At 65.4% G+C, this 14996-nt stretch overlaps 1 protein-coding gene across 4 annotated transcripts in view; it reads right to left on the reverse strand.

The window, feature by feature from the left end:
• PFKP (phosphofructokinase, platelet) overlaps positions 1 to 14996 on the reverse strand; it is a 43701-nt gene that overhangs the window by 4269 nt on the left and 24436 nt on the right. The window contains exons 8-21 of one of the 4 annotated variants that reach the window (XM_072825947.1): positions 12558 to 12653; positions 11643 to 11735; positions 11142 to 11267; positions 10744 to 10808; positions 10226 to 10295; positions 9960 to 10106; positions 8563 to 8633; positions 7734 to 7821; positions 7084 to 7236; positions 3747 to 3899; positions 1878 to 2042; positions 1512 to 1573; positions 1141 to 1252; positions 207 to 306 (exon numbers count right to left, since the gene is read on the reverse strand). In XM_072825947.1, coding sequence (XP_072682048.1) covers positions 207 to 306; positions 1141 to 1252; positions 1512 to 1573; positions 1878 to 2042; positions 3747 to 3899; positions 7084 to 7236; positions 7734 to 7821; positions 8563 to 8633; positions 9960 to 10106; positions 10226 to 10295; positions 10744 to 10808; positions 11142 to 11267; positions 11643 to 11735; positions 12558 to 12653 — 1501 coding nt within the window. The remainder of the gene's footprint in view (positions 1 to 206; positions 307 to 1140; positions 1253 to 1511; positions 1574 to 1877; positions 2043 to 3746; positions 3900 to 7083; positions 7237 to 7733; positions 7822 to 8562; positions 8634 to 9959; positions 10107 to 10225; positions 10296 to 10743; positions 10809 to 11141; positions 11268 to 11642; positions 11736 to 12557; positions 12654 to 14996) is intronic. The other 3 variants (XM_072825950.1, XM_072825949.1, XM_072825951.1) reach the window with 3 other exon arrangements.

The following is a 14996-nucleotide window of genomic DNA, read 5'->3' on the forward strand; positions in this document are numbered from 1 at the left end:
GAGCACCCCCAACCCCAAACCGCCAAGTGCACTGGGTCCACGGTGTGTCGCGTGCGGCCCGGGGCTGGTTGCACGCAGACGAGGAGCCCCCCCGCCCCCCGCCACCAAGTGCAGTCGGGCCGCAGCGTGCCATGTGCAGCCCAGAGCTGGGTGCGTGCCCACGAGGAGCCCCTCCACCCTCCGCACCGCCCCACACGGCCCCGCACCTTTGCCCGGAGACTCCTTCAATTTCATGCTGATCCACTGCATGGCTCTGGCGGAGATTTTGGTTCCGAAGTTTCTATCGAATGGTGAGGGCGCTCCACCCTGCGGGCGGTCAGTTACGGGAGGTCAGTGCCGCGCCCGCCCGCCCCTTTTGCAGATTGCGCTGGGAGGTATGGGCACTTAACACAATTCAGGTCACACGCTTAAGAGACTCCACTCTAGACAGCGGTGTGGGGGTTCTGGTTTTTTGTTGTTGCTCGTCTTCCCTGCCCTTCCCCAGCCCTTCTGCTGTTGGGGCCTGTGGCTGGAGCTCAGCCCGAGGCCCGCATCCCTGTGCTCGTCCCCCCCCCCCCCCGCCCGCACCCCTGGCAGCTCACAGCTTCCAATCGTCCATCAGGGTTACTTTGTCTTGTTTTGGGGGGGGAGCCAGTCCCAGTTTCCATCAGGTTCTGACCGACCTGGGGGCTAGCCCCCACAGAAATACAGACGCCCACCATCTCGGCACGCACCAAGAGCCGGGGCCCTGGGAGCACACGAGCCGACCCAGGACGGCAGGGCCGGGAGGCAGTGCTGGCACCAGGATGGGCCTGTCACCCTCGCCCACCGCCGGCTTTGTGGTCCGCCGAGCACCCCCAGAGCACTCTGATGGTGTGCAAACCTCACGCGTCACAGTCACTAAGGCCCGCTATCCAATGATGTACCCAATTCAATCAGGTTTCCCCAATCAGCGGGTGTCAACTCTACCCATCAATGCTTTGCCTGAAAACCGCCCACCCGCCCGCACACAGGATTTCTGGGTTGCGGAGTGGGGCGGGACTGTTAAATGGAACCGTAACAGAGCAAAGTAGATGCCGAAGTGACGACGACCGTGTCTCCCGCGCCGACGCTCCCCGGGGCTAACAAGGCCTCCCACCAAGTGCCCGGGACAGGCCGCACCTGCTGCATGTGGCCCAGCACGTTCTTCCTGCAGTCGAACACGCCCTTGCCCTCCTCGGAGTACAGCTGGTAGATGAAGTCTGTGGTGTAGTTCTCACTGCAGCTCTCGTTCCTGCAGGGAGCATGGGCGCGGGCCGTCGGGGGGCGCCCAGCCGGCCCCACACCCGCCCGACTCCACCGCCCTTCCTTGGACATGCCGGTGCCTCAGAGAAACGACTTGGTATAGCCATAGCAATAACTACGAAGTGACCCTGGACTCCTCATTGTACCCTGTGGGTACACCCGTGTACGCAGCCTGCAGCACGCTGTGCAACGGGGCCCTGAGCTGGGCCCGGGAAGGGGCTCCGTGGGTGGGGACGGGTTGTCCCTACCTGAGCACGAGCCCCCTCTGAATGGTGGTCTTCATTTTCTCCGTCAGGTGCTCCACGTTGGACTGGGGAAGAGCAGGCATTCAGGTGGTTCGGCCTCGTAGGTGCCACCCCGCGTGCTGTGTCCTCGGCGTCCCGCCACCCCGGCAGGCAGGCCTCGGCGCTCCAGGGATGTTCTCCAGCCACCGCGGACCCTCCCACACGGACACCCATCCAACCCGCGTCAGCACGTGCCCCTCCACGTGGTGATGGGGTCATTGAAAGCGCGTGGAACTTGGTGCACCGTCACCCCCGTCGCCCGCCCCTCAGAGCCAACCCCATCGGGGCCCCGAGAAACCCTCACCTAGGGGCCCCGACGCATGGCCATACCTGCAGATCTCGGATGTCAAACGGCTCCTCAAAGATGTAGGCGGCATCGGCTCCCGCGGCGAGCGCCCCCATGTTGGCCAGGTAGCCGCAGTAGCCCCCCATGGTCTCGATGATGAACACGCGCCGCTTGGTCCCGCTGGCCGACTGTTTGATGCGGTCGCACGTCTGGCCACAGAGAAGGACACAGTCATGCCCCCGCGGGGGTGGCCAGGTACCGCGGCTGGGGGCCCTGCCCACGGCTGGTGTGGTCACCGTCCCCGCGCCCTGACACTGCCTGCCATGGGGCGCCTGCGCCCAGCTCACTCCAGCTGCCCTCGCGTCCTCGCGGCACCCCAGGGTTTCACGGGCACGTCCCTTGGGTCGGCTTCTGAAAGCTCCCGGTGACCTGCGCTCTGGGCGCCCTCATCCTAACCCTAAACGCTACGTCCCGGAACGGGATGCGGCTCCTGCACACAGGCCCCCGGGGGTCTTCTGAGGAAACGTCCGCCACACAAGCCAAAGGGGGACAGCAGACGCGGCCGTGCACCGCCCTCCACCGCCTCACCCCTGCAGAGCACCGCGAGTGCTCCCGGGGCAGCCCACGTCGGGCACCAGCTCCAACTGCAGCCTTGCTCTCAGCATGGGGGGCGGCGCCCCCAGACCGCCCGGTCCTCCTCCAGCACGTGCAGCCACGGCCCTCGGTTACGAAGACCACCGCCGACCAAAGTCGCGGCACCAGACACAGCCCCAACCCGCCGGTGGTGCTGGCAGGGGGACCTCTGGGGGACGGGGAGGACTCCAGGGCTGCTCGTGTCCCTGGCCTGGCCCAGTCGGCCCCATCCACGGTGGCAGCCCCCACCTCCCAATGCAGACGCCCCATGGCGGCAGCCACGGCTCTCTGAGCACGATGGTCCAAGCATGGAGTCGGTTCCAGCACTAACACATCATCACACTCGAGCTTTAAGGACACACACAAGATTAGGTAGAGCTTGGCGCGGGGCTAACGCAGAGCCCGTGGACCTGGACGTGAGGACAGAGTCGTGCTGAGCCCGGGAGCCCGTGCTTAGCCCCCGTGACGGAGGCCTTCCCGACAAGTCAGCAGTCTGCTGAGCATGGGGGCGGGGTGGGGCGTCCCATCTGGCCGCTGAGACGCCCCCGGCGAAGCGCAACGGATGCAGGGAGCCTCAGAGCGGGGTGACGCCTGGCACCTCACGGCGCTCCGTGGCCGCGTTGGCCACGTACACACAGGCAAGTCCACGGTCACATGCGGGGCCCATGGGAGCTGCCACAGTGGGGAGGATCTGGTACAAGAATGAGCAGAAGGCTCCAGGTGCAGGTGCCACGTCACAGGTGGGGCACCAGGCGCTCAGGAAAGAGCTGTCCCCTCCCCGTGGTCCAGCTCAGAACCCCCACCTAGACCCCGACTGCACACTTCCAGGCCTCTCCAGCCCCCAGGGCAAGCGCTGCAGGCTCTGCAGCCAGCCCACCCCTGGCCACCTTCCCTCCTCCTGTGTGTGTTGGGGGACCGTGCCCCAGACAGCCTCCACCCCACAACAAGGACCCCAGCAACCGGGGGGCGCCAGCGGGGCCTGCCTCCGCCCACACAGCCAAGGGCGCATCCGAGCCGCAGCCGCGCCTGTCCTCCCGGGAGCTTCCCCCTCAGGCCTCCGGACACCCGGGGCGGGCTGGCTGCCCCCCCCCACATGAGCAGCCACCTCGGGCCGCAGGAGACCCCCCAGGGTGCTGGGGGCCCTCTGCCTTCCAGCCGCCCGAGTCCCGCTCAGCCCCGACCGGGGCTCGCTCCTTGCGCGGCGTCAGGCGGGCCAGCTCCGGCCATCCTCGCGGGGCGGGAAGGACCCAGAGCAAACGGGGCAGCGAGGGCCCGCTTACCTCCATCACGGCATTGAGGCTAGTATCACAGCCCAGGCTCAGCTCTGTGCCCGGGACGCTGTTGCTTATGGTGGTGGGCAGGACGCACACGGGCACGCAAAACTCCCGGTGCTGCTCGCGCGCCTTGGCCAGCAGGAGCGAGCTCTCGAAAGCCTGGAGCGGCGGGAGGCCGGTCAGCGGGGCGCCCCGGGGCTCCCGGGAGATGGAAGGTGTCGGGGGTGGGGGGGCCCGGGGGAGGCGGCGCGAGCAGGCGGGCAGCAAAGCAGGGGCCGGAGGCAGCGGCCGGTCCTTGGCGCCTGGGAGGTGGGCTGGGGCCGTCAGAGGGCCCGGGAGCCGCGAGCCTCTGCGCTCCCCAGGCCCCCGTGACCCCCGCCGCCCGGGACGCCAAGGACGCGGGCTGTGGCCACGCGCAGGCCAAGGTTAGTGGAAGTACTCGTTAGTGTCCGCCCCCCACCATCGCCCCACGGCCACGCGCGCTCCTCCGCTCGGGACTCCCCCCACCCCTGCCCGGAGCACGGGCCCGCTGTGGGGCCACGCACAGCTGGAGGCGGAGCCGGCCTCGGGGGCATGTGCTCCCCAAACACCCTGCTCCTGGGGCGGCGGCCGGGGCGGGCGTGGAGGCCTGTGCGGGTAGCGCACGGAGTGGCCGGCACCACGCAAGGGGGCGCGCTCCAGCCCCTCCGTCTGCAGCCGCGCGTGGAGCCCAGGCAGGCAGGCGGCTGAGCCCAGGAGGCCAGAGGCGGCTAGCACCTCCGAACCCAGGTTAGAACCCCAGGAACGCCCTCCGTCCTGGTTCCTGTTGCTCCTCCTTCCCTTCGATCTTCGGGAAGCCACCGGGCCCTCCTGTGGGGACGGGACGGCCTGCCAGGACGGGGCCGGCACCAGGAATGTGGCCCGAGGCCCGGGGGCAGCGATGCACGGCTCGGAGCTCTGAGTGCACAGCGCGTGGAGGCGACAGGCCCCGCGGAGAACGACCCTGGCTCTGACTCCCTGCACTCCTGACCCGGGCCGGCCAGCAGGGCAGCAGCCACCCTCTGGCATTCGCGGCACCTCGGCCTCGGCGCAGACTGGGGCGCATCGTGCCACTTCTGGGGACCCCAACGCAGCCGTGGGGGGACGGCTCTCTGGACCCCTGCTCCAAGGGGCCGGGCCTGCAGCCTCCACGACACGCGACACGCACAGAGCTCCGTCCATTCTGAGGGACACCGGGAAGCGGAGCGTTCACACTGGCAGAAGGAAGTCACCCGTGAGGACAGTGACGGAGGAGCCCAGGAACGCGACAGTCCCTGCGGCAAGGCCACCTCCCAGGGCCTTGGCACTGCGGGCGGCAGGGCCGTGCTGAGGTCGGGGGCCAGCATCATCGCTCGTCATCGCCAACGCACCCCAGGGGCCGAACCCAAACACCACAGGCGCTCGGCCCTCAGCACAGCCACATCCGGACACGAGGCCACAGGCCCGCGGGTGGCCCATCTGGGAAGGAGGTCCTGAGGGAGGCGCACAAACCCACGGTGAACTCACTTTGGCCCCTGGTCCCCAAGGGCCTCTTGGATCCTGCGGAGCAGATGGGGAGGGATGTGGACCGCCCAGTGACCCGTCACCTCAGGCCCCTGAGGCCAGCCCTGCCGGGTTCCAACCCAGATCCGAACCTCCTAAGGAAGACACGCCTTCACCGCAGCTCATAAAAACACAACCCTGTGGGAAACCAAGGGATGTGCACACGCCGTGCCCACACCAGGGCCCCTACAGCACCAGGACCGTCTCCCCACACTCAGCAGCGGGCACCCAGGCTCCCACCCAGGTCACAGGCAGGACCAGGACCACGGTGCCGGGCAGGTCACCCTTGGGCTTGGGGCTTCGGCGCACACCTACTCGCCCAGTGAGGGTTGGCCTGGCACCAGCACCAACACAAAGCTGCCCACTATAACTTGGTAACTGGCTTTGAGCAACTCAGAGGAGAAACCAAATTCAAGACATCACAGGACAAATTTCCAAATCCCTCCACAGGGAGCAAAGCACCAGGATCACTTAGAGCTTCCCTACATGTTTAGGTTTTCAAATTTTGAGCAACACCCATGTACCCGATCTTTATAACCTGGAAAACATGTCTCGTAGCGGAGGAGCCTGGCAGGTGCCAGAGAGGGCACGTCGGATGTGGCAGGGAGACGAACACCAGCCGGGGCCAGGGCCCCAGACAGCCCCCCAGGCCCCACCCGCCCCGGGAGTTCCAATCAAGTGACAACGAGGAAACACGAACTTCCACTTGCTTCTACTGAGCGTAAGCAAACTCCAGCCAAGGGCAGAGAAAAGGGCAGTAAAGCACTGGTGAAGGTCATGGACAGTGAGGGACGGACATCGACCCTCCCACGGCAGGTGCAGCCGGTCAGGAGCGGAATCGGCTCACGGTGGCCAGAGCAGGAGCAACAGTCACCAGGACGGGGCGCGCGGTGGCCCAGCAACGGGTTAGTGGTGCCAACAGGGCCGCTCCAGCGGCGGAGACCCCGGAGACACGGGGCAGAGCTTTTTAGTAAAGAAACCACAGAAAGTTTAAGGAGCACAGAATAGCGAAATAGGACAAAACAGAAAAACGCAAGCGCAAGGCATTCCTTACCATCCGATTTTTATTTAAAAAGCATTTCTTTTATGTACCGGCACTAGAGACAGGTTTGAGCCCACAGGGTCAAGGAGGAAAATCCGAGAGCAACATTCACAAGAAAACTACTGGGGAATCTGCAGCAAAAGTTCAGACGCCAGATTATAAAGAAGAAGAAACGTGTCTGAAGCTCCCGCGCCATCTCCACAGCGTGGCTTACACACGTGGTAACACGGGCCGGGTCTGTCCTGCTACTGCCCTGTGGCAAGACGCAGGATGGATGCCACAGGGACTCAGGTCGGTGAACAAAGTCACAAGACCTCAAACATCCATGCACAGCCATCAGACCCAGGATTTATCACAAATCACGTCATGGGAATAAAGTGAATTTGGCCCTGACAAAAAAAAATAAATAAATAAAACCACTACACTGACTTTAACGAGTATTCGAATCACAAAACCCTAATACACAAGTACTTGAGCTGTAGATGCTCCCTGTCACTCGATGGGCCTCAGCGGGCACACGGCATCCTGGCCGCGGGGCAGGAAAAGAGGTGGCAAGAAGCCACGGCTCTGGGCATTGGATTAAAATCATCAGGCTTTTTTTTTTTTTTTTTTTTTTTAAAGACCTTTCTGGAAACAGACCCAGGTGTCACTCCGGTCTCTAGTGCGCTGGCAGATAAAAGCGGGCCAGGTGCCCTCGGGTTAGTGTCTGCGGCACCTGCTTTGCTGGCCACGCCCACTTACGTCGGTGATGGTGTTCAGGGCGGTGTCCGCGCCGATGCTGAAATCGGAGCCAGGCACGTTGTTGGAGACAGTGGCTGGGACCATTACCATGGGGACACAGAACTCCTCGTACTTGTCGCGGGCGGCTGACAGCTCCAGCAGGCCCAAGTAGGCCTGTCAGCCAGTGTGCAGGGGTGGGGGCAGGGGGGAGGTGGGAGGGGTGCAAAGGGGCCGTTAAAAACACAGTAAGGCGTTAGGGTCACAGGGAAGCGACACCACGGCTCCTGTCCGCAAGAGTCGTGTTATTGGAGGTCCTTAACGTTTTCTTCAAAGCAAATGGGAAAGTTACTATGGGACCGATCTTGGTTAAATAGACATGTTAAGGAGTGGGGTCCAACGGGCACGGGACGCCCCGTCCTGTCCCAGCTCCAGGCCTAAGCTGCAGGGGGATGCCCGTTCCTGCCCCTGGAAACGCCACAGAACATGCCGGGCAGGGACGCACTGGACGGGGATCCCGCTCTGGCTCCCGGGTCAGCGGCTGCCACCAGGGGAGCACCCCGCCGCAGCGTCCCGGGACCCAGGGGTGCCCCCACCCCACCCAGAAGCCTGCGCACAGCTCACCCCAGCCCTCCGGTCCTAAGGGGCCCGCGGAGGCAGCCACGGGGACGTACCTCGAACCCGCCGATGATGAGCAGCGCATTGATGCTGTGGGTGCGCATCTGCTGGGCAATGTCCTCCAGAAACTTCCCGGGCAGCGTGCTAGAGGCAGTTGGGGGGGACGTGAGGCCAGCCAGCCCCGCCGAGGCCCCCCCACCGCCCCAGCCCGCGGTCCCCAGGAGCAGCGCCAGGGAAGCAAGGCTCCGCTGTATTCAAAAATCAATCGCTCCATCAATAGATGGGAAGAAACGCACGGCAGCCGGACCTAAAAGAATCCTACTGCCTCATCGGGAAAGAACACAAACTGCACCACAACAGCGTGTGAACATTCGTAGTAGCGCTTTGAACGGAAACTTCCTATTTGGAATCCGGTGCGAGCCACGCCCACCTGAAGCCCCACGCGCTCCCACTCACGCCTCTCCTGCTCTATCACCTAGAACCATTGGCAGGGCCCACGCATAGGGACCAGCAGCCGTGCGTGGGGGCGCAGGTAGTGGGGGGTCTGGGGCCTGCGGTGCACACTCTTGCTCCCAAGGGAGCCTGCGGCCCACACAGCACCCCGGCTGGGCTCTGCGGGGCCCTGCTGCACCCGCCACGGGGCCTGCACAGCCCCGGCGGTCAAGGACCCCGGGAGGACAGCCCCCATGTCGCGGGCCTCGTCTCTGCCCCAGGGCGCACATCGGGGACCCCCCAAGCACGACCCAGGGCTCTGGGGGGGTGGTGGCCCGGGAGCCCACGCCAGCGCCCTTCGGGATGCCTTCCCAGAGCGAACAGGGGCAGCTGCTGGTCTAGGACGGGGGTCCCCCTTCCTAAGCACGGGGCACGATGGACCCAGGGATTTACCGTTTGGTCCCGAGGATGGAGCCTCCTTGGCCGGTCCAGCCTCCGACATCCCCCCAGCCGATTTCCTTCACCTGAGGAGCACACACATGGTCCCACGGGAAGCGACCAACGAGGGACCCACCCCCATGGCAAGGCTGAGCAGCTCGGCGGCCCCGGGGTGAAGCCCGCCCCCCACGTCCCGCCACGCACAGCAGACCCAGGTGTGGCCACGCTCTACCCCTGGGAATCAGGTGCGTCTTGGTCGATGTAAGAGACCGCCCCTTCAATAAGGCTGGAGGAGACGTGAGGGACCCAGCGGCGGCCAGCCAGATGTGCACCCGCGCTCCTGGGGCCCCTCCCGCCTCGCCCCTCAGGGCGAAGGTCTCATCCTCCGACCGGCGCCCTGGGGGTGCCCTCTGCCGATTCCCCCCCCAGCTCCGTCTTCGGCCCATGCTCCCTACGGCCCCGCTGCTCCCCGGACGCCTCCCCCAGGCCATCCCGCGACCCCTCCACCTGTCCCCATCCTGCCCTAAACCCTCTGTGTTCCCCGAGCAAAAGCCAAGTCCTCCCAGTCACCTACAAGCCCCCGCCCCTTCCACCTCTCCCCTGTGCCCCCCAACTCCCCGCTGCTGGGCCCCCTGAGCCCACCGTCCCAACCCCAGTGCCCTGGCGCTGTCCCGGGCCTGCCGGCACGCCCTCGCAGCCACAGGCTTGGCGTCTCCGTCCCCAGCCTAAGACCCCCTTCCCAGGGACCTGCGTCTGAGAGTCCCAGGGCGGACCCTGCTCTGTGCCCCGTGGGCGCTGGCCCTGCTCGCAGCCCACACCCTGAGTTCCACCTCCTGAGGCTGCACCCCTGCCCGCAGAGGGCACTTTGCTTTCTCCCTGACCCGGCTTCCCGGGAGTAAGGACTCTGTGCACTGCCGGGAGGTAAGACAACCGATGTCATCCCGTGGGGCACGCTATGGCCTGTGACCCAGGTCTCGTTCACCAGTGTCTCTGTGCCTCAGTTTCCACGTAAGGAGAAGGGGACTAATACTGCAGGTTTACCACGAGATTTCAACGAGTTAACGTGTGCGCATCCCGTAGGAGCAGGAAGTGTATGCAGTTAAGCGCTCAACATGCGTTTGTTCGCTTTTTCCACCAAAGCTTCTGTCCGAGTGCTTGCCGGCCTCATGCGCTTGGCCTGCAGCGTCCCAGGTCCCCTCCCCCACTAAGGCCGGAGCCCACGAGCCCCGCTGCCTATGGCTCCTGGAGAAAACCGCGTGGCGCGCTCCACGCTGAGCCTCAGGGCAGGGCCCAGGACGCGGCCCCAGACAAGTCATCCCCGAGGGCAGCGGCTGTGTTCACCACCCGATGGAGCCCTGGTGTGAGGCTGGGAAGGCAGCTCCTGTTTCCCGCAACGTCCCCCGGGGCCTCACCTGGCCTTTGGCGAAGCCCTCAAAGCCGTCGTAGATGGCGAGCATCTTGTGGCCATCGGCGATGCCCACCCGCACGGCCGAGCGCACGGCGGCGTTCATCCCGGCGGCGGGCGCCCCCACGTTTATGACGGCCACGTTACAGTTGCTCTGCAAGATGAGAGGGCACGGTGCGTCCCTACCCCACGCCCCGGGCGCATGCTGAGCGCACGGCCCGGGAGGCTGGGGGCGAGGGTCCGCGGAGAACACGGTGGGGGGGTGTCCCCTACCTTCACAATCTGATCATCTGGGAACTTGATGGCAAGCCGCTTGTAGGTGTTGAGGTTGGTCTCGAAACTCCTGGAAGGACAGGGCGCCACGGGCCCGAGGTTAGAAGGGCTCCCCTGGGAGGTCACCTGAGCCAGATGCAGATGGTCCAGGCACCTGCCTGGGGCGCTCGGGGCAAGCAGCAGGCCCTGGCGTCACCCCACGCCAAGGCCCCGGTATTCCGTTACATAAGGAGCGTGCCGTGTACGCGGCCGAGAAACTTGGTCTCTCGTACACCCGAGTGTCTCTCAAAACGCCATCCTTGGGCGACTTTCCATCGTCACCGCGCTAACCTCTCCTCCACCCCACCGGCCAGAACAGAGACAGCAAACCAGCGCGTGCCCCCGGCTACCCATCGCGTCCCCACGGCCGGAAGGGGCGCAGCCCCGGAGCACATCTCAGCAGCAGCAAAGGCCCCAGGGACGCAGCAGCAAAGGCAGCAGCAAAGGCCCCAAGGACGCAGGGCCCTGCAGAAGGTCACCTGCCGCGGAGCCGCACGGCATCCTTGAATCTCCTCTCGTCCATGGCCTTCTGCACATCCTGGGTCTTCAAACAAACATGCAAGAGAGACTGTGTCAAGGCTCAGACGCCTGTGGACAGGCCACCGTGCTGGCCGCCTCCCGCACGCCGACCCTCCAAGGCCGCCAGCCGGACACCTGCCACCGCCCGGCGGCTGCCAGGGACAAGCCAGGCCCGCCTGGCTCAGGCCGCTAAGAGGGCTGTGAGGCCGCGGCCAGCAACACCGGGCGGGAGATCCCGGATCCACCTCCCGCCCCACCTTGGGGGCCCGGGTCCTGGGGAAGCTTGTGGAAGCCCACGTGGCACCAACCAGCCACAGACTACGGACAGGACGGCGAGCGCGTGGACGCTGCAGCTCACCATCTGCACACACTCCACCAGGGGCAGGCGCACCGCCTGGTTCCCGCTCAGCGACACCACGCAGGCCGGCGTCTCCGGGGTGGCCTGGAGGAGGGCAACCACGGCCTCCACCCCCATGCGACTGGCCTGGAAAGGACAATCACGAAGGTCACAGACCGGGTCAAAGGCCAAGGCAGCAGCACCCCCACACCCGGCCCCCGCTCCACAGACGCATGACCACACCCTCAGCAGGTACATCCATGGGCGGAGGCCTGTCCCCCGTTACTCAGCCGGACTCCAGCTGCCTCCCTGCCTCCCGTCCTCCTGGCCTTGGGGCTCTGCTGACCCCAGGGCCTGCGTGCACAAACCACACGGGGGCTCTGTTCCCGGGGTCCCGGCCACCCTCAGCCCTCGGGTCTGGGGTCTCCCTGCATCTGCACGTCCTGGATGGGCCACCCCAGCACAGGCACAGACTGTCCCCTCTCGCCCCCAGGGAGGGCACCTGACCATTTGCATCCTCACCAAAATCCGGTCGAAGGCCGAGGGAGTCCCTCCTCTCTGCACGTGCCCAAGTATGGTCACCCGCGTGTCATATCCCAGCTGTGTGACCACGAGCTGCAGAGACAAAGAGCGTTAACGCGGGGGCGAGGGGCAGTCATCCTTCCCCTCCCCCTCCTGCTTCCCACTGACGTGGAAACAAATACTATTTTCCAATCTTCACTTCCTAGAAGGTTTAACGTTGAGCTTTTTTTTTTTTTTTTTTTTTTTAAAGAATGTCTTTATTACCAAAAAATAAAACCCTGGCCTGTCCTGCCTTGCAAACGAACATAAGTAAGGTGATCAAAAATAAAGAAACGGACACGTCTCCCTGACCATCGCGCCAGTCGACCGCGGCGTCCCTCGGGCGGGGCGCCACCAGCGGCTGGGCCACCGTCCTCGCAGGAGGAGGACAGCAGGCCGGGGTTGCGGAAGCCGGGGGCCCCTCGCTCTGCCCTTCATGACCCCGTCCGTCTCAGCTTTGCCCCGGAGGGAAGGAGAACCTTTGCCCTGACCCCTTCCCCGGGCTCGGCACTGGTCACACCCAGACACCAGGCTGCAAACCTACGCACACGGCGTCCTCGGCCGTGAGGGACAGCTTCCGCCGCAGCCCGCCTGTCTGTGTGTCTGTCTGTCGGGAACGTGTGCCGTCGCCTGCCCAAGTGGACAGCCCGCCCCTGGGACCCCGCCCCCTGCCCCGTCCGTCTCCCTAGGGCCTCTGGGAATATTCGCGACCCTAAGACTCAAGCCGTTAGAGTCCTGAGTCATTACAGAAGCATCTCCAAACCCCAGGAAGGACAGAAAGCGCTTTAGTGATGACCACACCCGCGCCAAGGGCGGACCCCGTGCTGCGTCCCCAGCTGGCCGCCGAGGAGAACCGCAACTGACGGACACACTCACCTCCTTGATCTGCTCGGAGGTGATAGGCTTATTCTGGGTGTCTATGGCGCCCTCGGCCACGATGATGATATTCAGTCTCTTTTTCCGGGCACGGTTCTAGGGAAGTAGAAAATGAGCCGCCTCAACCCCTGAACCGTCTCCACGACAGGCCCAAGGCCCTTTGCCCCGGGCGAGCTGGCCTCTGTCCAGGGGAAACCTTCACCAGATTTCGCAAGCGGGTTTCCGACTACCTGGGCGGGTAGGTGGAGGCGGGGGTAGGTGGAGGGGAGGGACACATGGCTCCAGGCGCGGCCGCGCTCCTTTGCCATCCGGCCCCAGGGGGCAGTGAGCTCAGCCCCGGGTCCCCGCAGGGCATCTATACCGCAGGCCAGGCCTCCAAGCTCCTCCAGCAGCCAGCGCGGCCCGCCACCCCCCTGCAGACCTATCCAGGAAGGCCGGACTTCCCAGCCACCGCAGCCAGAGCACAGGGCCAGGGCCGCGCAGGAAGCAGGAGGTAGGAGGGTGGGGAGGGAGGGCGGAGGGGCACACCTGTGCCCGCACCTGCACCCACACCTGCACCTGCGCCTGCACCTGCGCTCGCACCTGTGCCCACACCTGCACCCGCACCTGCACCCACACCTGCACCCACACCCGCACCTGCCTCCCCACAGGCCCCGGCGGCCATCACCCAGCAGCACCCAGAAATCCTCCTCGGCCCGTCTGCTCTCCATCACATCCCACGTCACGGCCCCTCCCGTGGAGGCCGTGGGCCCCGGAGTGGCCAGTGCCTGAAGCTGCCCCTGCCTGTGGCGCCCGGGGCGCATCACCCAGGGGGTGGTTCCGCGCAGGCCCACCCGGTGCCTCCTCGGGCATCACGTGCTCACTGGCTTGTCTTTGAATAGACATAAACGTGCTCAACTTCGAAGAACTTGCTGGTCACAAGTATTTTCTAAAAGGTTTTGTAAAGCTGTGGCTTCCAGAGTGGCTGTGACGTGTCCGTGAACGTGGGATGGGCCCCAGAGCCACGGCGTCCACATACCACACTCTCCGGAGGCTGCCAGAGGAACAGCGTCCTCTCCACCGTGCGGGAAGATAGGCCCCCGGCCCCACAGGTGCCCAGCACCTGGACCACCCCAACCCCCCGTGCTTGTGGAAGCGCTCGGGTGGCAGCGGGACCCACAGCCCGTGGGGAGTCAGGACTTGGACGCGGGGTGCTGAGCCCAAAGCCCCCCTGGGGGGAGAAGCCGAGACCAGCCCTAGGCCCGGGGCGCCTACCCTCATGTGGAAATGCCCGGGACGTGGGGCGAGGGCCCGGGCCTGACAAAACGTTCGGGAAGACTCGCAGTGAGCAATGGGAATTCATTACAGACGCGGTGATCTCAGCTGCTTCCGCACGAGGAGCCCGAGCCCTCCGCCTCGGCTCGGCCCATGCTCAGGGCAGGGGCGCAACACGCTCCCGCCGTCCCCGCATACGGGAACGCACGGATCTGAAACCCACGGAGTCTGCAGACGAGACCATGCGGTCATGGCAACAATGGGCACCTAAAGCTCAGCTCCTAAACCCAAATAGGGTGTCAGCCCTGCCACCGGCCCTGACCTCCACCCTGTGTGCACCCTTCCCCCCACCATCTCCACCACCGAGCGTGCTCTTCCCTGACCCACACCCTCCCGTCCCCCCAGCTCCACCATCATGCACCCCCGACCCCTGACCCCCCGACCTCCACCCCTGTGCACCCCCTCCCCCCAGCTCCACCATCACGCACCCCCTCCCTCCTCCCCCCCACCTTCACCCCCGTGCACATCTGTGCAGCGGGCCTGTTTCCTCGTCTCCGGGTGCTGCCTGCAGGACTTGGCCTGACCCCGGGGGCCCTGGACCAGGTCCGGGGGCATCACGGGGGCGGGAGGACAGCTGGCAAGCACAGGCACAGCCCCTGGGGAATGGGACCACGGGAGCGTCCCTGCGATTACAGACTCAGCACATATCCTCAGGCCACACAGAGGTACTGTCCAAGACCAGTGCCACCCCGTCAGGCAGCCACGGCCCCACGGCGGCCGCCGGGGAGCGCTGCCCTCATCCACAGCCAGAACCAGGACAGGACCAGCGGCTTGAGCGCGTGGTCAGCAATCCCGGGGCCTGGGCGCGCGTGCCCTGACCCGTCCGCAGCCGCCAAGCCTCGGCCCCAAGTGCACGGGGCCTCCCGGGAAGCGCTGGCCTTCCAGCAGTTCCCCACCTCACTGAAGGTCAACAAAGCTTTTCGGTACGTCCCCCAAACGCCTCTCTTGGACCCTGTCACCTGGAAGGTGGTGGCAGGCTCTCCCGGCACGCAGAGCGCGTGTGCTTGCTGAATACGTCTGTGACTCGCCTGGGCCGCCCGCTGACGGTGATGACACGGGAGGGAAATGCAGCACCCGCCGGGGCTTCTGCGCCGGGAGCGAACCCCGCACACCCCCCAGGGAGCC

Source organism: Canis lupus, chromosome 5, assembly GCF_048164855.1.
Source record: "Canis lupus baileyi chromosome 5, mCanLup2.hap1, whole genome shotgun sequence".
Lineage (NCBI taxonomy): Eukaryota > Metazoa > Chordata > Mammalia > Carnivora > Canidae > Canis > Canis lupus.